Source organism: Tenrec ecaudatus, chromosome 8, assembly GCF_050624435.1.
Source record: "Tenrec ecaudatus isolate mTenEca1 chromosome 8, mTenEca1.hap1, whole genome shotgun sequence".
Classification (NCBI taxonomy): Eukaryota; Metazoa; Chordata; class Mammalia; order Afrosoricida; family Tenrecidae; genus Tenrec; species Tenrec ecaudatus.
Window position 1 is genome coordinate 50,291,511 of NC_134537.1, and position 27,028 is coordinate 50,318,538.

At 43.0% G+C, this 27,028-nt stretch overlaps 1 protein-coding gene across 2 annotated transcripts in view; it reads right to left on the reverse strand.

The window, feature by feature from the left end:
* The window catches only part of PXDN (peroxidasin), a 147,889-nt gene that overhangs the window by 27,099 nt on the left and 93,762 nt on the right, over nt 1-27,028 (reverse strand). For both annotated transcript variants that reach the window (XM_075556375.1, XM_075556374.1), the window contains 8 exons: nt 25,880-26,049; nt 22,556-22,828; nt 21,045-21,161; nt 19,488-19,646; nt 17,360-17,472; nt 15,905-16,061; nt 8,934-9,042; nt 8,198-8,355 (listed from right to left, as the gene is read on the reverse strand). In XM_075556375.1, the coding sequence (XP_075412490.1) occupies nt 8,198-8,355; nt 8,934-9,042; nt 15,905-16,061; nt 17,360-17,472; nt 19,488-19,646; nt 21,045-21,161; nt 22,556-22,828; nt 25,880-26,049 (1,256 nt within the window). The remainder of the gene's footprint in view (nt 1-8,197; nt 8,356-8,933; nt 9,043-15,904; nt 16,062-17,359; nt 17,473-19,487; nt 19,647-21,044; nt 21,162-22,555; nt 22,829-25,879; nt 26,050-27,028) is intronic.

Here is a 27,028-nt window from a genome sequence, read left to right on the forward strand (position 1 = left end):
GCTTTTTCCTTACTCTGCTCTCCTTCCTCCTCTGAACTCCCTCCCACCTCAGGTGGGCTCTCTGCCTTTCCTGTCGCTCTGCCATGTCTGTCTCCCCTAGCAACTGAACCAAGCTCCTGGTTTCAACAGCCAAGTCCACTGGGGCAATTCCTTAGTCTCCAACTCCAGTCCTAGGAACTTCTGCGAATCCAAGCACACCTTATTTTCAACGTCACTTTAATCCAGTGCAAGCAACTTGTAAATAAAATTCAACGTGACCCACAGCGTCCCTCCCAAAGCTGTCCCTTTTCGCTTGGACTGCTCACACAGACAGAGACCACTCAAGTAACCTATCAATTGCCAGGTCCCGTCTATTAGGCCACCAAACGGCACCCTGCTCTGTATTCCTACCGCTGCACTTCGGATCGCATGTCACCGCGCCTTGCCTTGAACTGCAAGCTCAGCCTCCGAATGCCACGGTACCACGAATACACTCTTTACTAACAGGCACGCACGCAGCGTCCCAAGTCATTTTGTTGCGGTTGTTAAAAAGTCTCCCATCGTTGCCCACTGTAGAAGAAACTCCAGGCATCCTGACCCGGCGAATCACTCCAAAGAGATCTTCTTAACTGTTACCTGCTCTTCTTTACCTCTGACACATTAGCTGTAGCGAAGCAGACCCACTTAGTGTTGCCAGATGGCACACCCTCCCATCACTCTTTGCCTCCTTGCCCATGTCCTTGCCCTAAATGTTCACACAGGCCTATCCTTCTCATTCCCCGAAGCTCCCCCTCCCAGGACTGTTTCTAATAGCTCCACACGCACCCACATTCCGGAGTTTCAAGTCATTACCTCGCTCAAATGTCTCCGAGTTGGCCATCAAGACCAACTGCACACATGTAAAGCAAACAGGTAACAGCCCCCCACCCCCATCCCCTATCATGGTGTCTTTTTAAAAAGACCCTTCCTTTGACGCAGAGCACCCAGACTGCAGCAAACTCACAGGCTCACTCCGAGCTGTTTGTCAAAGTTGGAGCGGGACACAGTAATTGATGCTGGATGCTAGGTGGACACCTTGTGAACTACTGGTTGGAGAGGGCTCACAGTCTCAGCACTGGATTGAACTTCATTCCTTTCCCAGCAGGGTTTTCAGGGGTTGCCCTGATAGAAAGCAAGCCCCACCAGAGTCAACATGCGATGAAGGTGCAGTAACAGGGGTGACTTGCAATCTGACTTGCAGGTTTAGGAAGTTGTACAGTGTCCCCCGGGTACATATGCCCAATTAGCAAGTGATTGCGACTGTTTGATAATAATAAAGTTTTATTTCTCAAAAAAGAAACTAGCCCCTTTTGTATGGGGAAAGGTACTGGAAACCCTTATATAAGAATGAAGAGAGAGAGAGAGAGAGAGAGAGAGAGAGAGAGAGAGAGAGAGAGAGAGAGAGAGAGAGAGAGAGAGAAGGAAGGAAGGAAGGAAGGAAGGAAGGAAGGAAGGAAGGAAGGAAGGAAGGAAGGAAGGAAGGAAGAAAAAGAAAGAAATCAGGAACTGAGAGGCTGGAGATGCAGCCGTCAGAAATATAATTTCTAGTCACTGTAAACAATGCTCAGGTTCTCCTCACGCTCAGGGCTCTCTGGCCCAATTTGACTAGAAAGGCGTTAGACACACACACTTCCCAAAGAGTCACACACAGGCTGAATTGTCAGGCTTTACTTTCAAGTTCAACTATTAGGAAGTCTCTGAAAATTCTCCATCTTTAAAATCAAAAGGGCCAAGGAAAAAGACGGCCAGGAAGGAACACGCTTCCTCTGAGAGGTTCAGTCTTTGGGCTCGGGACAAATCTCAGGAGCTCTTTCAGCACTATCATTTTTTCCCAAGGCATTTTGCCATCGCTTCAATAACAGACATGCTGAATCTGAGCAGGCAGAAGCACAGTTCTTCCACACGGACTGAGCAAGCCTGGCTTCTGCTTCAGGCCCTCGGAGATGGGACCACACAAGTGTCAAAGACAAGGCATAACCCAGTGTGTGTGAGAACTAACATACAAACAAACCTATCCTTCGTGGCACCAGACATAGTAAAACCGATAAAGTGTTATAAAATCAGTAAAGGCTAACCATCCACTGTGTGTAAGTAACTTCTGAAAAATGAGTCTCCTTAGGAATTTTCAAAACTCTGCAGACCATTCCAGACCACTTTTCTCACTTGAAATACTGCCTGCTTTAAAATGGGGCCCATCTCAAATGCAGCTAGCTAACAAGGATTTAACACTGTGAAGTGTGAGGGAAAAAGCCTATATGAAAGAAAGGGAATGGCTAGATGACAAGCAGACCTTGTTTGACTGAATTCTCTTCGCTTTCTTGTACTTTGAAGTGACTGCATTCTTTACACATGGGAGGGCTGTGGCAAACCTGCGCCCAGAAGAATGCTGGCACCCGTTTTTCTGACAGCACCCATGCCTCTGTGCAACAGTTTGGTAATTCTCATAGCATTTCAAACTTGCTCACAACACTTGGTAGAATACAATAGTGCAGACACATGGCTTGTACATGCACTAGGAATACTGGCGGGACTTGGTTTTTGTGGGAATGGAACCCACCCCAACTCCACGGTGTGCTGCATTTAGGAAACAGACAAATGTCCATGAGGAACCATACTGTATGTTTCTCTCATTATAGAATTATTGTGTAGCGATACGGGCTGAGTGTGTCTCTGTGTGTGTGTGTGTGTGTGTGTGTGTGTGTGTGTATGTGTCAGAGAGAGAGAGAGAGAGAACCCCATCCCACGTTTAAAGGGGATCCTCACTGACCTGCTCTCCATTTCACCATCAGCCCAACTCTCCCATTGCTCTAGCACAGCCCGAGTCATCTTGGATTCCTTTCTATTAAAAGCTCTACTCCAGTTTTCTCATGAAAATCTTGTGGCTTGCACCTTCACATTACACCTACAATAACCCAGCTTTCACCATATAAACCTAATTCAGGCATTTATCATCTTTCCTAAGCTATTTCAGTAGACCAACCCAGTTTCCTGCATCCACCTTTATGACTTTACAGGTCCACACCCAAACTTTAAAACACCAGGCAGATACTATTATTTCTCTGCAAAAAACAAAACAACAACATAAAAACACTTAAAGGGAAAAAGAGAAAACCCTGAGACACTCTCAATGCTATGTTTAACTACTGGGTGCCCTCTGATCTCTTTCCACTCTGCTATGATTCCACCACCCCACCCTCCTTCACTCCAATTCTGCCACATTCCTGCTAGCGGCTTCTCAAATACAGGAGGACGAGACCACCTCCGTCTTTGCAGTTCGTTCTGCCCGCAGCACATTTTTCTCAATCTGCATGGCATGCTTTTGTCAGGTGTTGGTTCAAAATCTTTTCAAGGAGATATCTGCTGACCAATTTATATAAAGTAGTAATACCAATCCCAGGCACTCCACAAATGCCTGGCTCTTGTATTTTATCCCGATCATTCACTGTGTGCTAGTTATGCACACTGATTTATCATGTATTGTCTGCCTCCTTACCTGGAATGTTATATATTTGAGGGCAGAGATTTTCATCTGGCTTGTCCACTGCTGTATCCCTAGCCCCAGAGCAAGTGATTGGAACAGAGCATGAGCCCAACACATACATGTGAAATACATGAATTCTAAGGGGGTGCTGTGATAAAAAAGGAAATGTACAAATACAAAGAATGATCTCTAAGTTTTGGGAGACTACCAAGGATCTTATCCTTCAATTTCTGCTTTCATAAATTTCTAAGTGTCTATGTTATTGTTTGAAATCAGCATACAACTTTATATGAGAAGCAATTTTGAGCAGAGCCTTAATTTGGGTTTCCTGATTGGCTGTATTTTCACCAGGGCAGTAGAAGGCTCACAGGCTTTGCTTACTGAGGAGACCATGACAAATGGCTAAAGATTTAAATTTTGACTAAAGAAAGAAAATATGTACTCTCACTCTTTGCTATTGACTCGATTCTGATCCACAGATACCCAACAGCACAGGGCAGAACTGCCCTGTGGACTTCTCAGATGGAAACGCTTTACGGGAGTAGAAAGTCTCACCTTTCTCCCGTGGACCAGTTACTGACCTTGTCAATGTGCTGACCTTGAGGTGAGCAGCCCAAGGAAGAACATAGGTAGCTGCAGAAGTAAGAACTTCAGAACACTTAGAAACTCGTATTTAGTTTTCCCAAAAAGTCAGCCAATTAAAAAAAGTCTATTCTACAACCAATCCTGGTAGTAGGCAAGGCATTGTTTGCTCTGTGGGCACAAGTCAACATGAGCTGGGCCAGCCTGCTGCAGCTAGCAACAACACCTCATTTTCTACACCAAGGAGAAAGCATTCGACAGTCAAGTCATACTAGAGACTCATTAAAAAAACAAACAAGAAGTCACAACGAATGTGCTCAATTAACCCGGACTCGGACTAATTGAAAGTGTCTTGAAAAATTGTTGATTTTCTGAGGCTGCTGCCTAGGTGCTGAAGGCTACCTCAGAAGCAGGAGCAGTCACACCCCCTTCTCTCACCATTGCTATCAATAAAGACTTCGAGCCATTTAAAAAAAATTGTTGCTAACATGGGTTGGTTGTGACATTTCCAACAAGAGTGCACTTAGGAGGTGAGACTGGACTTTCACCCATAAATGATGCTGACAATCCCCACTTCAGAGATCCAGGTGGTGGGAATACTGTAACGGGAAGAGAGCAAGACTGCCGTTTACACGCAGCTTCGGTCTCACTAGGGCCTGAGTGTAACACTAAATTTATTTTTTAAATTAAGTTGACTTTTACTCGTTATTTGTATTTGTATATTATTTTATCCTTACTAATTAATGTTGCTTCTGTTGGGTTTCCAGTTTGGGAAGCACAGAAGGAATGGAGATAACAACGCATAGAGATAACAACGGATGCAAGGGTTTGTAGGCCACGTAGAGTGGGGGATGGGAGATAGGAACTTGAGGGACTTGGGGGAGCAAACAATGTATGCAGGAGGGAGCACTAGAGCTGATTGATTACACAACTCATTTTAAAAGTGATTTAACCATAAAAAAAGAAAATGTTCTAAAATTGGGGTAATGACTACAATTCTTCCTGATATTGCATTACTATTGAATTGTATGATACATGGATTTTGTGGCAATAAACTTGTGGGAAAAAATTCCAGTTGACTTTGAATCAGTCTGGGTCCTGGCGAAGCCACGTTTCAGGATAGAACTGCACTCCACAGGGTTTCCCAGGGCAAGTTTTCTTGGAAACAAATTGCCAACACTTCCTCCAAAGGGACCCCTGCAGGGATTTAAGCCACCAACATCTCAGTGGGTAACTGAGTGCTGAACAGATTCACATTACACAGTGGCGCTGAAAACTAGGTCTTAAACAGCACACCAATGGCGCAGAGTAATCCGAAGATGAGAAGAAAGAAGCAGATAATTCTCATTTATACATCTCTGTCACTGCCCAGATTAATATTTTAGAGTCATTTAAAAATTTTAAACAACTTTACTTGCCTAATCAAAATGATATGCAGAATGAAAACAAGTTTTCCTATCCTGTGGGGCCATTTCCTACAGAAACCACCTTCAGAAAGCTTTAAAAAAAACATAAAGATTACAAGAAAACACTATGAACAACTCTATGTCAACACATTTAGGTCATCTAGATGAGACAAATTCATATATGTATTTAAAACCTAAATTGTTTCAAGGAAAAGTAAAAACTTTTACCATATCTCTAATAGTTGAAGAAACTGAATCAGCAACCAAGTCTCTCCAAAAATCAAAGCAAAGATCAAGACCAGACAGCTAGTAAATTCTACCAAATATTTTTTAAATTAATAACAATCCTTCTCAAACTCATAAAACTGGGAATAAAAACACAAACAAAAGATACAGAATATTTGTTAACCCATTCTGTGAGGAAAGCTTTACCCTGTTATCAAAGCCAGATAGAGATACTACAAGAAAATTATAGGCCATTATTCTTAATGGATATAGTTACAAAACTCCTCAACAAAATTCTAGCAAATTGAATCCAACAGCAGAATAAGATGATTATATATGACGACCAAGTGACATTTCCCATCCCCCAGGAATGAAAGGGTGCGTCAACAGAAGAAAATCAATCGCTGTAACATACCACACAGACAGAATAAAGTCAAAGATACACATTGTCATCACAATCAATGCAGAAAAGTCATTTGACAAAATTGAACACCCTCTCATGAGAAAGACTACTCAACAAACTAGAAATAGAGGGGCAATTCCTTAAGAAAATGAAGGGCACCCATGGAGACCCCACAGTCAGTATCATACTCAATGGTGAAGTACTGAAAGCGTCTCCTTTAAGATCAGGAACAATAAAGATATTTGCTCTCATCATTAATATTTAACATTGTGCTGGTAGTTCTAGCCATAGCAATTAGACAAGAATAAAAGCATCCTAATCCGAAAGATGTAAAACTACATTTTCATAATCCTATATATAGAAAATCCAAAGAACCCACAAGAAAACTTCCAAGGTTAATAAATGAATTTAGTAAAAGATCAACACCTGGAGGTCCAATGTGTTTTTATACGCTAGCAGTGAACGAACAGAAAATACAAACAAGAAACAATTCCATGTGTAACATCATCTAAAAGAATAAAATACCTAGGGGTAATATTAACCACTAAGAAAAAGATACTGACACCAATAAAAGATTGCTGAAAGAAATGGAAACAGACCAATATAAATGGGGATATTCTGTGTTCATGGATTACGAGACTTTCTTGTTATTTAAAGTGACCTACAGATACCATATTCAAGGCAATCCTAATCACTTTTTTTCCTACAGAAGTGGAAAAGTTGATCTTCAAATTCATGTGTAATTGGAAGGGGACTCAAATAGCCAAACACTTTTGAAAAAGAAGCAAGCAGAAGAATTCACAGTTCCCAATTTCAAAACTTACCATAAAGCTATAGCAACCAAACATTCTGGCATTAGAATTAAAACAGGCACAGAGAACAGTGAAATAGAATTGACAGTGCCAAAATGGACCCAGACATCTAGAACAACTGATTTCCACAAGGATTCTAAGCCCACTCAATGGAGAAAAGATGAATTTTTTTCAACAAATAGTACTGGAACAACTGGCTCTACATAAGAAAAAGAATGAAGCTGGAATGACACCTCACAACACATTAAATCTTGAACCTAGATATAAAAACTAAAATGATGAAACAAAAACAGGGATAAAGACTCAGTAACTTATTTGTGATAACAGATGTTTCCCGAAAATATGACACCAAAAGCATGAGCAAGCAAAGAAGAAATATAAAATCTGGACTTCAATAAAATTAAAAACCTCTGGGCATCAAAGGGCTTTGTCAACAAAGTGAAGAGACAATCTACAGACTGGGAGAAAACATTTGATAAGCATATAAGAGGAATAAAGTTCTGATATAGACTGTAACGTAAGTGAACTATGAAAACATTAGGCTACATGAAAAAAGCCAACACAAAAGTGTACAGGATTGTCTGACCCTACTTACAGGAAAGCTCCAGACAAGGCAAATGCACTGACGTGAAAGTTTAGGAGTTAGGAGTAAAATTTCTCGAAGTAGTGATGACGTTTGATTATTATTGGGGCTACACTTAATGTCACCGAAAATGGTGAACATGGCAAGATTTTGCTATGTATGTTTCACCACAATGAGATTTTTTATAACTAACGATATAGTAATGGCATCTCGCATTTACTAGAAAATAACCATGTGCCAGGAAACAGGTGCTACTGAGTCTCACAAATGACCGCATGTAATCCACATGGCACCCTCTGAGATGACTTTATTAGACTATTTTTCAGATGGACATACTCCGAAGCCATCATTTTAAGAACCACATGATATTTGTGTGCATATGACATGATTGTCTAGTTTAGCTTTATCCCACAAGGTCTTCCATGAACTGGCCCTTGTAAGACAGGGCCTAGAGGGTCAGAAGTCTTGTAAAGGCCACAAACGCTCAGCCACCAGCTGCAGAATCTGAAGAGGATGACCATCCCCTGAGTAAGTCTTCATGGGACTTTACTCGCTTAACGAAACTCAAATTTTTATAATTTAGAGGAATACAAATATTTTGGCTCTTATCACCACAACAGTATAATGTTGCATAATATTTTACTGCCATGATGAGGAGAGGAGGAAGCAAAACATGAAAATACTAACTTGTTCCATTGAGGTCAACCATTAAGCCATGCTGCACATGTTCCTGAATAAGTTGCAATGTTCTTTCAAATATTTCTCCTGCTCTTGCTTGTTCCACGGTGTAAGGATCTCTTGGATACCGGAACAAGGCCAACAAATCATTTGGAGAGCGAGGACGGCTAGCAAAGGTTTAGAGGGAAACAAACAAACAAATAACAAATCCGATACAAAATATCATTGAAGATGAAATTCACTAATATCAAAAATATAATTATTGCTATTTAATATTTCTGTACATGCGTGATAAACTGTACCTTGCTTATCCAAAGTGGAAGGCAAAAATGAAAGAAAAATTTTTTTAAATAAGACACTAAGAAACAAATATTTACTTCAATAGAAAAAAAACACAGGTATTTTATTTCAATTAAAATGCAGAAAAACACTTTGCAATTGCTAACATCAGATAAACAGACTAACGGCTTTCAAAACAGTTTGTTTTTGCCAAATCATTTAGCCAACTGAACAAGCTGAAATTATTTTTTAAAATGAGTCATAGTTCAGCTTCTACTTGGAAAATAGACATCTTTCTGTTATCTTAGCACCCCAAAAATAGATGACCTATGAGTTTTGGCATTTTCTCAATGAAAACAGTTTTTTCCTCAGATGTAATAAAGACATAAAAATTGTGTATTAGAGTTTTAAGCATATTTTAAATCCCAAAGGCCAGGGACAAAGTCTCTTAAACTCGCCACAATACCCGTCAAACAGATGTGTGCGGGTTGAATTGATGGCTCTGTCAACGGTCGCAATTGCTTCCACGATTGAAGTGGCTACGAACGGATCTCCATTCCGACTGACATCAGGAACTAGGAAAACATGAAGTTGCATATTACCGGGGGAAAAAACACTATAGAAGTCACTCATAAAATAAAGTCTAGACACTACATCATTTAGACTTATGGCACATATTTTTCTCCAAATGTTATTTCTAATTTTAAAACCAAAGTTTAAAGTATTTTATCACAAATTCTACTGGAAGCTATTTTTATCTGCTTTGGAAATTATAGACTTTCTAAAATTTTTGAAGTCATGTGTTACCCTGAAATAGGACAAGGGAAAAGTAAGTATAACAAAAAACACTGAACTTCTTCCACCAGAGCATGGCGCGTCATGAGCAGTATTAGTTTGCCAAGCTAGGGGCACGACAGGCTAACAGGCTAAAATTCAGGTGCATTTTCTTTTCCTTTCTCAGCTTCTGCTTCTCCCTCCCCCTGACTCAGACGCTGCTGTTGAACTGCAGCCTAGGGTAGACCCAGCAGTTGCTGGTCCACAGGTGAGAATTAAGCTTATTGGCCAAAATAAACTGCCAAAAATAACTGGGTTTTGCTCCAGAGCTAGAGGATTAATTTAGATTAAAAACAGGTATTCCTTTCCAATAAAATTATTAACAGAAAAAGATATACGGTCTCAGAAACACAAAGGGCAGCTGTTCTACTCTGTCCCTGAGTCAGAATGGATTAGCTGGATAGTGATTTTCCTTTGTTCCACTTCCAAACTTGGTTCGCTGGTTTGCATATGAAAGGTTCTTGGATGTATGCCCAGTTTAATATTTTTAATGTTTAAAAAATAGCTCGTGTGGGATTCACTTACTTTTTGTATGACTAAGTTGCTCTTTAGTTAACGTTCACAGAAGAAAAAGGATCCTAGACACACAATCACCGACTGCCACTGGATTCAGCCAGGATCCAGACAAGCACAGGCACTCTCAGCTTGAGCAAGGAGTGTTCCAAATCAGTTGGAAATAAACTCAGAGGAACAGAAATATCCTTTTCTCTTTGGGACATAAACAGTGACCTCAGGGGGAGGTTGTCTATCCTCAGGAGTCCATAAGACCATTCATTTTTGGGATTTGTAATTGGAATGTCTTCACTGCTGATACACATACACACACACACACACACACACACACGGTACTCCCCCCCCCCCCCCGAATGGATTTCTTTTTTCAGAGTTAAGTATTTAAATTTTTTAACAAAACAACCATTATCACCTTCAAAGTACTCTCCATTACACTTAACACATTTGTCAAATCTGAGATTCTGTTCTTGGAAACATATTTCAAACTCCTGTTTGAGGGCTGACAGCACCTCCCTTGTTTTTTCTTCACCTCCTCTACATCATCAACTGGCTGTCCTTTCATGTTGCTCATCACTCACAGAAAGTTGCATTGAGGGAGGTCAGGTGAGTAGAGGCAAGGGACAAGAGGCCTGCTGTTTTTTTTTCCAAAAAATTGTGCACTGAGATGGCTGCGTCAGCAGCTGCATTGTGGTGGTGACAAAACCAGTCCCCCATCTGCCAAAAATCAGGCATGTTTTTTTGCACACTGTTACTCAATTTCTCGATTAACCGTCTGATGTGGTGGAAAAAACTCCAAATGCATTAGGAGTCCAGTTGACATTCTCATCCATTCCAGAAGTTGAAGAACATCCAGACCAGGTTTGTCATCAATCAACATCTCACCTTTTTTAAAAAAGAGAAAACCACTTGTACACTTGAGGTTTTCCCATAGGGCTGTCCTTGTAAGTTGTGTTCAACAGTTTTGGTGGCATTTTTCCAGGGAAGAAAATAAAATTTCACAGTCACATGTGGTTCTCTAAAACCGGCCATCACAAAATATAAGGTTCGAACGAAAATGCTTTTCTGAAATAATTCACTGTGACCAGCGAGAATCTTCCCAGGTGATGCCACTGGGTGAGCTACCTCAGAGCGAGTGGTTGAAGGTTTTAGAATGACCATTTTCTCTCTCAATCAAACAGTCATCAAAGAAGTCTGTTCTTTCTTTCAGGACATGTCCTTATTGACTTTCTTCCCCTTTCCCACTGTGAGCACAGGTAGGCCAGGTCTCCTTTGATATATCGAGCCATCTCAACAGCAAATTCCTATCTGATTACTTCTAGAAATTTCCAGAAAAAAATGGGCATTGAAGGAGACAGTAATGCATCCCACACACCTCATTTATTCAGATCTACATTTCGTAGTTCTATTAATGAGAATCATCTTGCAGGCACCTAACAATACGGAGCAGTTGGTTATGTAATAGACTGATAACAAGGCCATCAGTTGAAACTCACCAGCTGCTTTGCAGGAAAAGATGCCATTTTCCACTCCTGCAGAGGCTTACAGTCCGAGAAACCCACAGTGGATGTTCTACCATGTCCTATACAGCCACTGTGCGTCGGAGTTTGATGGCAATGAGTTTGTCTTTAACATGTAGCTAGGCAGGGCCACGTGGCTAGGCTGGGTCAATGGGCTGTGAGCAGAGGTAGTAAAAATGCTTCATCGCCAGTACAAGACCCTCCATTACTCTCTTCCCTTACTGTACAGCCAACTCCAAATACTCCCATCTCGGTGGTAGGTCCTCCAGATGTAGAGCATGTTGACCATATTACATGGGGGAGAACCAATCCTTAGGTGAATGAAGCCACTGAGATCTTTATGGTGCTGTGTATTTCTGCAGGATAGCCTAGCTCTATCCTGAATACAAACGAAACTCACTGCCAGCAAGGTGATGCCAATTCAAAGCAACCCTAGAGAAATGGGCAGAACTAGCCCTGTGAGTTTCCAAGACTGCAGGGGTGGGGGGGCAGGGGTGGTTTAAACTGCTGACCTTGCAGTTAATGGCCCAACGCATAACCACTATACCACCAGAGCTCCTAGATCTGCCCTGAATAATCTGCATGAACGTGTAAAGGGGTGTGTTCAAATGAAAAGCACAGTATTGTTTTGTTTTGTTTATATTTAGGCTATGAAGTTGTGTTGTTATGGTGTCATCGAGCTGGTTCCAAAAACTGTAGTAGAAATTGTAACCTTTGAAATTATTGTAAAAATAAAAAGAGCAATGATAACAAGGACAGCCAATATCCATTGAGAGATTACCATACAGCTAATATAGCAAAGAGCCATATGGGCCAACAACAACTTTATGCACATTTGACAATAAGGAAACTGCGCCTTAGAACGAGGACATGACTTACGCCCAGGTCACACAGTCCACTGACCTCTACTTTCTCAGCTGAGGTGTCCAATAAATGCTTTAGGTTTATAGGAATGATGTATACTTACATATGTGGTCATAGAGCACTTGAACTGTAGCCAGTGGGACAATTTTAAGTTTTAATCAATTCTGAATTTTGAAAGCCTCATGTGGCACAAGGCTACTATATTGGATAGTACCGTAACTCTCCTGCCAAATAATTTACCTTCGTTTCACAACATGACTTTTACAGATTCATTTTGAAAGTTGTGGGATTAGCAATCACAGCAGCAAATGTAATAATGTTGAGTGGTATTTACAAAGTGTCTCTGATGTGTCAAGCTTTACAGTTATTACTTGAATCTCCAGAACTGTGCTCCAATGTAGTTGTGCCTGAGAGAGCCAAGAGTCAGAGGGAAAACAAAACTGCCCCAAGGCCAGAGTCACTAAGTGGTAGAACCATTGAAAGGAAAATGATTGTGAAAAAGAAACATGAAAGGCTTTGTTTAGTCAATATCCCTGCAGGTACTTTTCTTGCCCCTCATTACAGGATTACAGACACCCACAGGAAGGGGGCATTACAAAGCTGGCGTACAAAATCCACTCTTCTATTTCCATTTTTTCATGATTTTTTAAAAAGTCCCCTTGCATATATACACCCAGATGCACATATTCGCCTAATTATAAAACTGGGATACTGTCATATATGTTATATGGTGACCTGCTTATTTTCCTTTAAAATTATATCATCGACACTTTCAAATTTAGACCTATAGTGTCATTTTCATAGGCCCTTAGTAATCCCCGCTAAAGATCTTAGATTACTTATTTAACCAGTCTTCGATTTTGGACACTTACAGATTCCGCCTAAATCATACACACATAATTTAACCGTTAGGTCCTGAAGGTACTGCCCCATTTCTATTTTCCTCATATTTACTTCTCACTTAATATTGATAAAGCAGTAAGAGTTTGATACAGAAAATAATGCCCTTCTGAAAAGCAACCTTTAATCTTTAGCCAATGAAATAGCTCCACACAGGTCAACAACACCGTGTACTTGAAGGGGCCTGACGTCACTCTTTTCCATCACGACTCTCAACTTCTCTACGACACAACAGAATTGCAAATGGCCTCTCTGAGGCGATTCCTTCACTTAACTTCTGAGATCTCCTTATTCCTGGTGTTCGTCCTGCTCCTTTCTTATCTGTCTCTCGAGTCCACTCTTGCTCCCTCCTTGGGCACACAGAATCTGAGTCCTTTACTTCCTCGTGCATTCTCATCACGGCTCCGTTTCCTGGGGACCTCTGCTGGCTTCTTGTTCTCTGCCAAAGAACGCTAGGCCATCTTCACCAGTGGCTTCATGGAGCTACAGCCTCCCCCTAGGTGCTTCACCTAATCTCACGGTTTTAATATCCTTAGATGTAGATCTCAGCCCAGGTCTTTTCCTGGAGCATTAGACTCACATACTCAAGTGTTTATGCAGCCATTTCGAGCTTATTGCCCGAAACTGATGCCTTGACCAATCATCTTTGTCTTTCAATAAATAGCATCCAATTAACACAGGCTCAAAAGAAAGTCTCATCTTCAATTCTCCCTTCTCACCCTCAAGATCCACCTGATCGTCTTGTCAGACCCTCTGGGTTCTATGTCCACATTCAGTCAGTGATCCACACTCTCTCTCTCAGACTATAAGCTCAACCTCATCTTCTTGTGCCCTTATCCCCTGCAGCCTGTAGGCAAAATCATTTCATATAAGTTGACTTACAGCACACCCCTACTTGAGATTGTCTAAGGACTGGCCATTATAATTGAAACTAGCATTAAATTCCATTGCCTGGTTCGCAAGGCCCAGAGGATTGGCCAATTGGGCTCCCAATTTATCTCCCACTGCTGTTCTCACAAAGACCTACTGTGATAATCTGGACAAACTACAAGAAGCAAAGGATTCTCACCCCCCTATCCTTCAGCTTATCCTTAAACCACCCTAGCATTCAGCTTATTCTTAGGACATTATACTTACTATTCTCTCTAACAGACAGCACCCCTCTAGTCTCCACATGCCTTCAATTTTCTCATACTTGACTAACTCAAGGAAGCATTACCTGAACATCCTCAGAAGATTTCTAAAGGCGGGGAGAGTTTCACATGGAGGAACTCACGTCATGTTAAGCTACTGAATTGTGTGTCTCCAAGTATGTGCTGGAAACCCGACGCCATACACCTGGGAATGAGTTCTCTTCGTTGTGTTACTAAAACACTGGTATTGGGTGTGCCTGAAGCCAGTCTCTTTTGAGATTTATTTTTTAAAAAGCAGATTAAACAAGCTGTCAAGTAAGCAAACCCAGAAGAGGAAAGGAGACCTGCCACACGAGATCTCCAAGAAAAGGTGAATAAAAAGCAACAAGAACCAAAGAGACAACAGAGAGAGCATGCCTTCCTCTAGAACCAGTGCTCTGAATTCGGAATTTCAGCCCCCCGAACGAAAAGAAGATGACGTTCCTTTTGTACAAGCCAGCATTTGTGGCCCTGCCATGACAGCAGCAGTAGGAAGGTAGACAGCTGGTGATGGCAGGCCTGCCCGCACAGGGAAAGCACAAACCAAGAAAAAAAATATCACACGGAGCACACGTGGTCGAGAAGGCATGTGCTGAGACCAAGGGGAAAGCGAGCGAACTGGGAGGCAGCCAGGCAGATGAAGACACACAGAATGGGAGGAGATAGTCAAGACTTCATACAAAGTTAGAGAACTTGTATTTTACCAAACTCACTGCCGCAGAGTTGATGAGGTATCATAGCAACCCCCCTACAGGGCAGGGTACAACTTTCCCTGGGAGTCTCCGAGACGAAAGCTCTTTATGGGAGAAGAAAGCCCCATCTTTGTCCTTCTGAGCTGCTGGTGGGTTTGAACTGCTGGCCTTGCAATTAGCAGGTAAGCCGGTCGCTGTGGCTAGTGACAAGAACAGCGAGGGAGAAGCCACAGGTTCGGGGACTACTGGTAAGCCGTCAACAGGAGCCCTGATGGCATACTGGGTTATGCATGGAGATACTAACCACAACATCAGTAGTTAGAATCCATCGGCTGCTCCTTGGGAGAAACATGAGGCTGTCTGCTCCCATAAAGATGTACAACCTCCGGAATCCAAAGGGGCAGTTCTAACTGTGAGTCAGATTCCACTCAGAGGCAATTGGTTTGGTTTGGCCTTAGGGAAAGGCAATGATTGAGTATTTCAAGCTTTCCATTGAAACATAATAGACCGCAGAGATCTGTATGAGAATCCCAGAAGAAAGTAAAAGCATAATTAAGGAACATGGGGTTTAACAGCAATAACTAGTACTGCTGCCAAAGGCTGGCTGTAAATGATATCGTTAACATTATGGGATTTGAGTGACCACTAAAGTAAACCAAGTGACTGAACATGGGCAGATTGCCAAGTGATTCGCCCCCAGGGGCGAGGAGCGGGGAGAGTGAGCCTGGCTGTGCCTCAGATGAAGACGTGACCCCGGCAAGCCTCTCCAACTTGGGGCCTCACTGCGAAATCTGAGACTGCATTCACTTCTAATAATTCTTAATATCCTCTATTAATTATTCTGCAAGAAGCATTGACATTTTTTTTCAGCTGCCTTTGATACCACTTGGGTTAAAGGTCTCATGAGAGTTCTAAGAGACGCTCTGTGAACATGTGCAATCTTACCATTTACACTTAGGACCGTACTAACTGAGGCGTAGCCAATAGTGTTCCGGGCCACACATTCATAACGGCCTGCATCCGCTGGTCCAACATCATTGATGGTCAAGAATCCCTCGGCGTTAATATGGAATTTTCCACTTTCTGTTACCTGCACCCCATCCTGGGGCAAAATGGAACAACACAACAATCACAATTAGAGTTTGTTTTGTGGGGTGGGGTGGGAGTAGGTATATAACTTCTTAGAGCGTCACAGATGGAATTATCTTACGGGGCTGTGCTCGGATCTTTTCAAAATTGGAAAGAGTCAATGCCAACCCTGGTTGACCCTAAAGGTCAGAGGAGAACTCCCCCTGTAGGATTCTGAGACTGTTCATCTTTACAGCAGTAAAAAGCCTTACCTGTCTCCCATGGAGCAGCTGGTGGTTTCAAATTGCTGACCTTGAAGATAACAGCCCAACCTTTAGCTCACTACACCACCAAAACTAATCCATGCTTGGCAGGGACCATTAAACATCACCCCCTCTGTGCTTCCAAGCATTTGTTGGATGATACCAAAGCACTTGTTTGCATTTTTTAAAGAATTTTTGTATCGGTCTATGATAGGTAGGTTAACTGTGCCAAACTGGCCAATGAACGCATGTGAGATTAATTGAAGGGCAGAGAGATAAATGGCTCTGAGAGCCTCACCTTTCTTGTCTCTTGCTCTTTGTGTGGCTGCCTTAGCTGGTTCTCTGCCTCAATTTGTGAGCAACACTACCTCAGGGGCACCCAACCTATGGACTGTGTCGGTGTAGCTTCAAGTTCCTTCAAGACCTGCTTTATCACACTGCTGGTGTATATATTGCTTGAGCTGGGGAATGTCGGACCCTGACTGTTGGTGACCTGCCTTGCTGTTTGCTGCCCGGGGCTGAATTGCCTGGATTGCTTAGCTGTCTGCTTCCTTGACTTGCACCCGGTGGCCCCTGTATATTAGCTGTCTCATGGAAGTGAGTTGCACTGAGCCATTTGTATTGCTGTATAGACTAATTAGCTTTTTATTCTTTATGTTGTGTATTTATATTTATATATAAATCATAAGTGTCCTGGCCTTGTTTCTATTGAGAACCCTGTGTTTCTATAGAGAACACAGTCTTAAAAGAAATTTGAAATACAATGTCCTCTCAATTATGTGATGTTGGTTGGTTGGAAGAGTTTTTCTTTGCTTTTGTCATTGATAAGAAAGGGCGTGAAAAGGAGAATTTCTGAGTTAGGTTGTTTGATTTGATTTCCTAAGTCAGGTGCCTCTGGAATTTTTACATTCCACGTTCACAAATTGACCGTTTTGGTCTGATACCTAAAACCAGCAGCAGAAGCAGGCAGGTACCAGCTCCCTTCACTTGTTAAAACTCCCCACTAGAGAGGTCGGGTCTGAATGGTTCTTATCTGCTCTGAAGCCATCTGGCACCCAAGATTCATTACCTTATTCCATGTTATGACTGGCTCAGGCTCGCCCTGGGAACTGCACGGAATCTGGACATTGGTGCCAACTTCCACCGTCATATCACTTGGAATGCTGGTAAACACTGGGGTCACTGGAAGGAGAAGGACACACAACTGATAAATGGGTAGAAACCATAGAAAACTTGACCTTTATACCAAAGTAAGAGATGGCTTAAAAAAAAAAAAGGAAAGAAAAGTACTCTTTCCCTCAATCAGGCCAGATCCAATTACAGTAACAACTACTCTAAATATGAGATCCAGAGTTTGAAGGGAACCATCAATACTAACCCAGGTACCAACGGCCCACGATCTTTGACAGGCCTGAAGATCTTCCACCTCTTCACCCCAATTCCGCACACCCACACACCACATGGAGCCCAGGCTGGTAAGGCAATCTCCAGACGTGTGCTAGGCAGTACACCATGGGGCATAATGACCTCTGCAGAGTGTTTGAGTTGAGGAAAAAATGCATAGACAAAAATAGTGTTCCCATCTAAAAATTAAGAACCTTAGCTGCTGCTGTTGTCATGTGCTTCTGACTCATAGCCACCCCAAGTCCAGCGCAATCAAGAAACCGCCCGATCTGCGCCAGCCTCACAACTGTTCTCAGGTTGGAGCCCACGGGCGCAGCCCCTGTGTCGGCCCATCTCGGAGAGGGCCTTCCTCTTGTTCGCTGCCCCTCTACTTTACCAAGCTTGCTGTGCTTCTCCAGGACTGGTCTCTCCAGACGGCATGTCCAAGTACACAAGACAAAGAGCCTTGGCTAAATATGGTAGCATTCTGAGTGTTTTGGTTTTTGAAATCAATCTGACTTCAGAGATTCTTTCCTTGAACAAGCCCAGGATTTACAGCCATTAAAATCCTATTTAGTCAGAAAATACAATGGCAAACCTAATAAAAACCAGAGCAAACAACTCTGGCTTGAGTTTCTATCAAATCTGTTGACAGGAGACCAGAGGGAGCCCTCTCTTAAGGTCCCCAAAGGTTACATACTGCAACAAAGAGTCACAGCGAAAGCCACACACTCTTCATCTCATTGCTCTCTTGCCACTGCCCTCCACACAGGGTCGGAGTGTCCGTTCTACAGGCTCTGGACTGTAAGACAACACGCACTAACAGCATTCCCGGAGTCATTTCAGTGTCAGCGATCTGCACATGGGAGATGATAGCACCTAAGCTTTCCCAGCCTGCGCCCATCAAACCATGGATGCAGGCTGAAAACACAAACCCACTGCCACTGAGTAGGATCCAACGCATTACCCTCACTCACTGCCATCGAGTCCATTCGGACTCCTGGCGACCCTAGAGGCCGGGGGCAGAACTGCCGCTGTGGGTTTCTATGACAATAACGCTGCACAGGAGTAGAAAGCCTCACCTCTCTCCCCCAAGAGCAGCTGGTGGTTTCAAACTGCTGACAGTACAGTTGGCAGCCCATGCTTAAGGGACAGTCAGTGCCAGCAGAGCTGGGCCAGTCCAATGGCATGTCCACAGGACAGAAGAAAAGCAGGAGGCAAAGCATCAGAAGCAAACCCAAACACAGCTAGGCCTCAGGGAGCTGACTCTAGCAAAGCTTTGGCCTTAGGAAAGGTATTTGTGAGACAATATGAATTAGTCTATTCTATTTGCTGTATTTTATTTGGATTTGTTTTATTTCAACGAGTCAGTCTTATCAGAGTTTAGTCCAAGGACCCTTAAAATCAGACCATCCATGTGATCACGTGCAAACGGCTGAAGGATCTAGAGGCACTCTGACATACTTTCGGCACAGACGTCTAAGTGACCGTGAAAAGCCGTCCATGAGGGAAGAGGGAAACTCTTCTAATTAACGGTAAAATTAATGCCTACTGCAGAGCTCCAGAATAAATTAATTCACTACTGTTTAAAGCAGCGGTTCTCAACCTGTGGGTTGCGACCCCTTTGGGGGTCGAATGACTCTTTCACAGGGGTCGCCCGATTCCTAACAGTATCACAATTACAGCTATGAAGTCGCAACGAAAATCATATTATGTTTGCGGGGGGCGGGGGGGTCACCACAACACGAGGAACTGTATGAAAGGGCTGCGGCATGAGGAAGGTTGAAGAATGACCCAATGACCCAGACACGTACCTCTTGGCTGCACTGTCAAATGTGCCACAACCCGCTGGGAACCAATGATGTTGACAGCCTGGCACTCATACTGGCCCTGGTCATGAAGGGCAACTCCGGAGATCCTCAGTGTGCCCGACGAAAGCACCAGGTGTCTTCTGTCGACAGAGAGCTGGCTTCCTGAAACGCATGGCAGGCATTTTACTCATTATTACAATTGGCTGTTGATATTCATTAAAGGTGAGAGGTGAAAAACTCAGGCACTATGAACAAATTCATCTGAGAAAATGTCAAGTATCACCGTAGCAAAGAGTAACTTCCCCTAGCCCTGGAGCAGGCAATCACTCACTCAACAAGCATCCATGGTCTGCCCCTGGCCATGCACTACATACATGAGCTGTGTGCAAGCAACAGAAGGATAAATAAAATAGCATATGGCTCATAGGTACGTCACAGGAAGGGGCTGAAACTCAGATAGCTATGAGAAGGTAGCGCAAGACAAGTGCTAAATCATAATAAAGCACGCTGATAGGGAGACTCGGAAGGTGTGCCTTGCGCACAGATTGTGAGCTGGGGTCAGATCTCTGCTAGCTGGCTCTAACAATACAAAGAGAAGTAAGAACCAGGAAAAGGGCAGGGAGTTATTTAAAAATACATACCATTATTACTCTTGAGGGTAAACGTCTTCTGTCCTCACGCACTAACTGCTGGAGCACACAAAGTCCCGAGAACAGGGGGCACTGCCCACGTCTCCTCCCAAGGGCTGCTCTCACAGATCCCAGAAGCCGGTCCCCACACACGAACTAAAAGACCCAGCCACCCTCGCCAGCTGCTGGTTCTCAAGATCAGACCACATCCAGCCTAGGGCAGGACCCCTGATCCTCAAGCTAGACTCTTCTCAACCAGTCAGGATGTGGCCCATAAGCCCACCTTCTCCACCCAGGCTCTTGGTATCCATTAGAGAAAGTGATTGTACCTCTATCCAACATATGGCCCCTAGTTTACCATTTGAGAAAACTACCTTACAACCCCTACAGAAAGAGGTTAAGGAATCACCAGGCATGACAGTGAGTGACAAAATGTCAAGGAGAATTCTGAGAATTAAATACTACTGAAAAAAAAAAAGAAAAATAAATAAATACTACTGAAAGTTTAAAATATATATAATGTTCCACATTGGGTTTCCAGAAAATTCTATTTTACATATTAACTTTCATTCAAAACACTATTAAGTAAACATTTAAAGGCAAAGGCATAAAAACCATTTTTGAGGAAGGCAAACTAAGAAATCAAAAGGGACAGTCCACATCCTTTCTGTAACAACCTATCATTTTAGAGGTGATTGTTGTCATCTCATAAAAGAAAGCATGGAAATTATGAAAACATTTAGGCTCCTCTAAATCTCTTCCCCCATGCCTGGATCATGTCAAATTAGAGTCTGTCCCAGGTCCAGAAGATTGTGTGTTTGCTAAGCCTAGGTCAAGACAAGGATTTTTTTTTTTTCTCTCTCGTACTTCATGTCCCAGAGGAGTGAAGAGGGTAGAAGAGATCAGAGAAACCCAGGAGTCGAAATCTTACCTCCTTTGGTCCAGGCAATAACTGGTTGTGGATAACCCTTTGCTTCACACTGGAAATCGACCGTCTGGCCCTCAATCACCACTCTGTCTTCAGGAGTCACAGTGAACTGAGGAAGAGCTTCCGAAAATAAAAACATCCAAAACATCAAACGTGAATAAACAGCATCGGGTGAAAAGGCTACACATCACAGCCGACATTCACAACTTCTCCTCATCCTAGGGAAGCACACGCTCTCGTCAGTAACATGAGAACGTTCACAGTTACAAGAGGACCGCTCCTTCTGAATATCAAGGGCACAGTGAGAGGAGAAAAAGCACTTTAAGAGCAAAAACCGAGGGAAACAAAGAATTATGGGTGTTTTCTCGGCATGACACTGAAAAAGTGTACAAAGTGATTATTCGTGTAACAACACTGCTAGATAGGATGTCTACTGATTACAGAGAAAGCCACATTTGAGCTTGTGGTAACACGGATGACTTAGAAATGGACCTCATTCTTCAGCTCAACTGGGATTTGCAAATGAGAAGCAAAATGCATCCACCACACCTGTGTTTATCGGCAGAAGTTAGACTGTTTATTGAGTGATAACAAGAAAGCTCCACAACAGTGTGGTAGTTACATAATCTGGTGTCAATCTGGGATTTGAGAGGAGTAAGAGTGAAGGGGTGGAATCTAGTCTGTCAATTGGGTTCTAGACAATTAGGCCTCCTTGTGGGCATAGGCTTCTCCTGAGAATTCTGGGAACTCAGACATTTTTCCTCCTCGGAGGTGGGAGATACACTCTCTCTATTCACTCCCTGGGAGATGTTGCAGCTACCAAGATATGTAGAACTAACTACGCTAGTGCCCTGAGCTGGAGAAGCCGCATGGACCAACCCTGAGGAAACCAGACCACTGAAGCCGAAGAGATAGAGACCCCTGCCAGCGCTGAGATGCTTATAGCGCCACTAGATCCAAAGACTTTCTAGGCCTGTGATCATCCTGCATTTGGCTTCACTGCATGTGTTTCCTGAGTCTGAAGAGGACTGAAAACTCAATTTACAATCAACCAAGCAAGTTAAAATACATGGCCAAGACCTTTAAAAATTAGGGAGAAAAACTTATCCCAGCATTCTACGTCCAGAAATGTGTCCCAGAAAAGAATTTAAAGTTATTATAGGGCATATTAATTCAAAATATATGTGAATACACAAAGGTGCACAGAAACATTCATTTATTCTATATATATGCCAGGTGCCCTAGTTGTTAGCAATATCACAACTAGAAAATACAAAGTCTCTGTACTAATAATGCAATTTCTGTTGAGGAAAAAAACAAACACAGACCACTAAGTCGCATCTTGTAAGTTAAATGGTGCTGGGGCTCTTGTCAACAATAAAAGCTGGTAGGGAGAGTATGGAGTACTAAGCTGCAGGTAGGCACGGGGTAGAAGTTGTTTATAAACAGTTACGCGTAGGCAAGAAGCCAAGACAGTGAACGAGTACAATGCCTGTCCGTGTCTCGACGCTCACCTTGTACAATGATAAAAGCGGTGGCGTGAATGCTGTCAATACCGTTGGACGCAAAACAAGTGTACTCGCCACTGTCCTCCTGAATGACGTTCTGAATGTAAAGGCCACCAGAGGGTGTGGCATTGACCCGAGGATCGCTGGGTAAGGGTGTTCGGTCGCCTTTGGTCCAGATGATACGTGGTTGAGGGTGGCCCGTGGCACTGCATTCCAACGTGACACTTTCCCCAACCAACACTTCTGTGTTCTGTGGCTGGATTACAAAAGTGGGTCGAGCTATCACAATTAAAAAAAAAAAAACAACAAACAAGCCCAAGTTAATTTCTTCCAATTGAACAACAGTGTTTTCTTTGGAATTTTCCATTTTATTTTGAGGCTTCTCATTCTGTATCATTGACTTCAAGATTTACAAGGCAAACAAACAAATTGTTTATGCACCTTTCCTTCCTTTTCAAGATTTGTACAGACAGTAGAACTGGCTCCCTGCCTTATGCCAAGCAAAATGTCGGCAGCCCAAGAGGGATACGCTATTCAGATGAATGGGTAAGAGCCAACTTCTTCTGTACATATTGACTGGACTGGACTGAAAAGTCTAACACTGCCCATTCTAAATGCATTATAGACATCTTGCTGACTTTTCTACTAAATGAAAACATTGTTTTTAAAGATTAAGGCACTAGAGCATACAACAATGTTCAATTTCACTCATGAAAAATATAAATTAACACGATGCTAAGATAGCATTTTTCAACTCCGAATCGAGGGGAAAAAACAGCATCTACTACTATGTCTGATGGGCACCTCGTGCAGTCAGCATGCGGGGAGCTACTGACATGCCCACCCTGAGAGTAACGTGGCTGTGTCCAAAGTAAAAACCAATATGACAAAAGTCACTAAATTACACTATTAGAGACGTATCCCATGCATGAATAGCAAATGAAAGCCAAGTATGCACAAGTGACTTTTATCCCCCTCGCTTGCTTTTTCTTTTTGGTCATATTATTTCTTTAGGTCAACCACCCTTATCCACAATTCAAAAATAGCCCAAAACGTCGAAATCACAAATATTTTTTCAATACTCAGTTGGCACGATCTGGCATGAGATCACTTAACCTTTATGTATTCCACTTACTGAGAATGCCCACGGTTTGTCTGGAGTAGTATTATAGTGAATTGTGGCCAACACTCTGCTAACAATGTCGAAACATAGGCCAGGTACGCTTTCACTTTTCTAAGGACACGCCTCAAAACCTATTTCAAATGTGATCTGGCCCACAGGATTCTAGGTGAAGGACTGCGGGCTTGTGGACAGCAAATATTTTTTTGAAGGGGGGTGGGGAAGAAATGAAGTGTGTTTCAAAAGGATAGTAACTTATTTAAATATTGGCACGCATGGGTCCTACCACATATGCCAAATATCCTTTACTCAAATATCCACTTCTATAATAGAGCCCTATGCATCTATACAATAGAAAACAATTTTGATGCAAATAATAGAGCATAAAAGAAAAATATTCTTAAATTGTGGTTAAGATTATACAGCCCGTCTTGATATGATTGAACTGTTGAATTGTATATGTGGTTGAAGTGCTAACAAAACGGTTTTAAAAACTCTTTGCGTATTAAAAGGAACATTTTCTAAAATATAAAAGTCAAACCAACTCCGCTGCCAGCAAACTGAGCCCCTCTCGGTCACGCAGATGCCCGGGGCTGAAGCACAACTTCCCCAGACGGTTTCCAAAGCTTTCGGTCGGCACATGAGCAAGCGGACGGCACCTTCTCCTCCCAGGGAGCGGCTGCTGGCACTGCAACCACCAGGCTACTAGCTAACAGCTGAGTGTGCTAGACTGAGTGACCACACTCCTTCCAAGATATGCCAGCTTTTACAACACTCACTGGTCCTGCGCGTGCTTTCAGTGTTTATAAAAGAATCAAGAACCTATTTTTAATAATTTTGTGAGACAAAGGTGGGGATAGTCATTGAATGGATGAGTCAAGAGGGAGACTTTTAAATGTTTTTATATATAACTTTTAAGTCATATCAATCAAATATCCAACTAGAATATGTAATAAGGTAAATAAATGATCATTCGTATTAACATTCCTAGCAATATGGTAAACTAGGGGCTGTGAAGCTACAGAGAGAAGTAGAGTGCCAAAGTCAAATGTACCACAAAGGCATTTGCAAAACCCGGTCAATTGAAGGTTGGAATTAACTGCCTTAAGGGATACGCGACAGGAGACAAAGATGAGGGTCTGCCCAAGATGCAGCATCAAATAGAAAAGCCTCAACAGAGCTGGGTGCCCAATATGCTCGTAACAGCCACAGGAGTTCCAGAAATAACGTACAATCGCCCTGCCGCTCCCTCAGGGGCCTTCTCTGGATGGAAGTGGGCTATACATGCCATTTAAGTGGTGACTACAGCTTTAACCAGGGACTCACCAGGGATCCCATTATGTCATACAACGCCCACTGCTCCTGAGTTGACTCTGGTTCACACGGACCCTGCGAGACCAGAGCACGACTTCTGCATGTTTCCGAAACGGTGTGTGCGAACTGCCCGACATAGCCAGTGCGTCTCAGCGACGTTTACGACAGCACATACTGAATGAGGCTGTTGTTCTGAAGAGAAGCGCTCGTGGTACAGTGGGTTACACACTGGGCTTCTAACTACACGGCCAGCAGTTTGAAACCACCAGCCACAACACAGGAGAAAGATGAGGCTTTCTACTCCCGTGAAGAGTTAGTCTCGGAAACCCACAGGGACAGCTCTACCCTGTCCTATTCTGTCACTGTGACCCGGAATCAACTCCATGGTAGTGAGTTGTTCCTAAGAAAGACATTTCAGATCCAAGGGTTTAAATTTTATAATTCCCGGGCATACTAAATATTCCTGGCCAGGGACCAATGAACCTACTAACAACAACTTCCTGAAAATATTTAATATTACTCTCCAAAGTTCATGGCATCAACTGTCCTGAGTGTATAGATCCCTGGATCAGGACTGAACATGGAACGGCTGGGCTCAAACATACAACGGCAAGGAAGGGCCAGGCCCCGGCAATGTTCCATTCTGCTGTCCGTAGGGGTACTAGAATCAACTTTGCGGCACCTCAAGACAATAGCATCAAACAAAGCAAGTCTACGGAAAACCCACGGCAACGTGCTTCTACACCATTTCACCCAACGCTGCCAGGGAAGTAGGACCTTCCATCTTAGACTTCCACCGCTAGAAGTGTTTTGCTGAGTGGAAATGAAGAGGAAATGAAATGGGAGAGGAAGGAAAGGGGGTTCTGTGAGGAGCGTGTTACACAGAGTCAACCTACCTGGAGCTCCCACGTATCGGAGGGTTACCTCTTGTGTTTTCACTTCTCCGGCTACATTTTTTGCCATGCACTGGTAAATTCCCTGGTCAGTCTCCTGAGTGTTTTGAATCATCAACGTTCCGTCGTCCAGCAGGTTCAAACGGGAATCTGCTTTCATGCTCAGCTCATTGCTGTAAAAGCAGAGTTGAAAGGACAAGCAAAGACCCCAGCTTAGCGACCAGTGGCCATGAGAGCAGCAGTCCCCCCTGGGGCATTCAGGCGGACAAAACGCCACAGCACCTTGCCTTTTCAGGACACGTTTGTTTCTAACTAGCCGGTCTTAATGGAGTTCTGGCAAAGTGTTTGCATCTCTGGATAATTCATCTATTCATTTTTGTTATTTACAAGTTTAATTTAGAGCAATAGGTTTCATAGTCATAATGACAAAGGGGAAAACTATGAACAGAAGGGCAGAAAAATTGAAAGTAATATTTGCCTTTGTTTGAGGCAAATTAATTAAAGAGAAAGGACTAAAGACATATTTTTATATTACTAAAAGCAATACAGAACGCATTTATATACCCCTATGTAGGTGCAAGCTTCTGACCTCTCCCAACAGTATGCAATAAACCAGTGGTTTTACTCTCACCGTTACAGAAGGCTCTTCTGCCAGATGTGCACTTCCAAGACACTAATCTCTTTATCATCTACATAACTTTGGTGAGTCCTCTGAACAATCGTGACTTCTTGTTGGATTCCTGCCACGTCACTCAGACATGAACAATTAATCTGCCTCGTCTCCCAGCCCAAAAAGGGATTCTGTGGTTCAGCCCGTGCCCTGACATCTTCACAGCTCCCCCTGTTTCTACATGCAGCCTCCTACCCTCACCCACGTGAAAGGACTCTGGTTCCCTTTGTTCCAAAACATTTGAGAAGGAGAGAGCTGAAAATGACGACTCGGCGAGATCACGATTGATGGTTAATGCCTCAGCAGACTAAGGAAAGCCAGTGTACTGAGCCACCATGAGAACTTGGGAGCCCTGGTGGAGCAGTGACTTACGCATTGGGCCACTAATCACAAAGTAGAGACTCAGTGGCCGTGAGTCTGATTCGGGTACAGTGGGACCACCCCATTCCAAAACCTGCCATCGAGCTCATTCCACTGAGTGT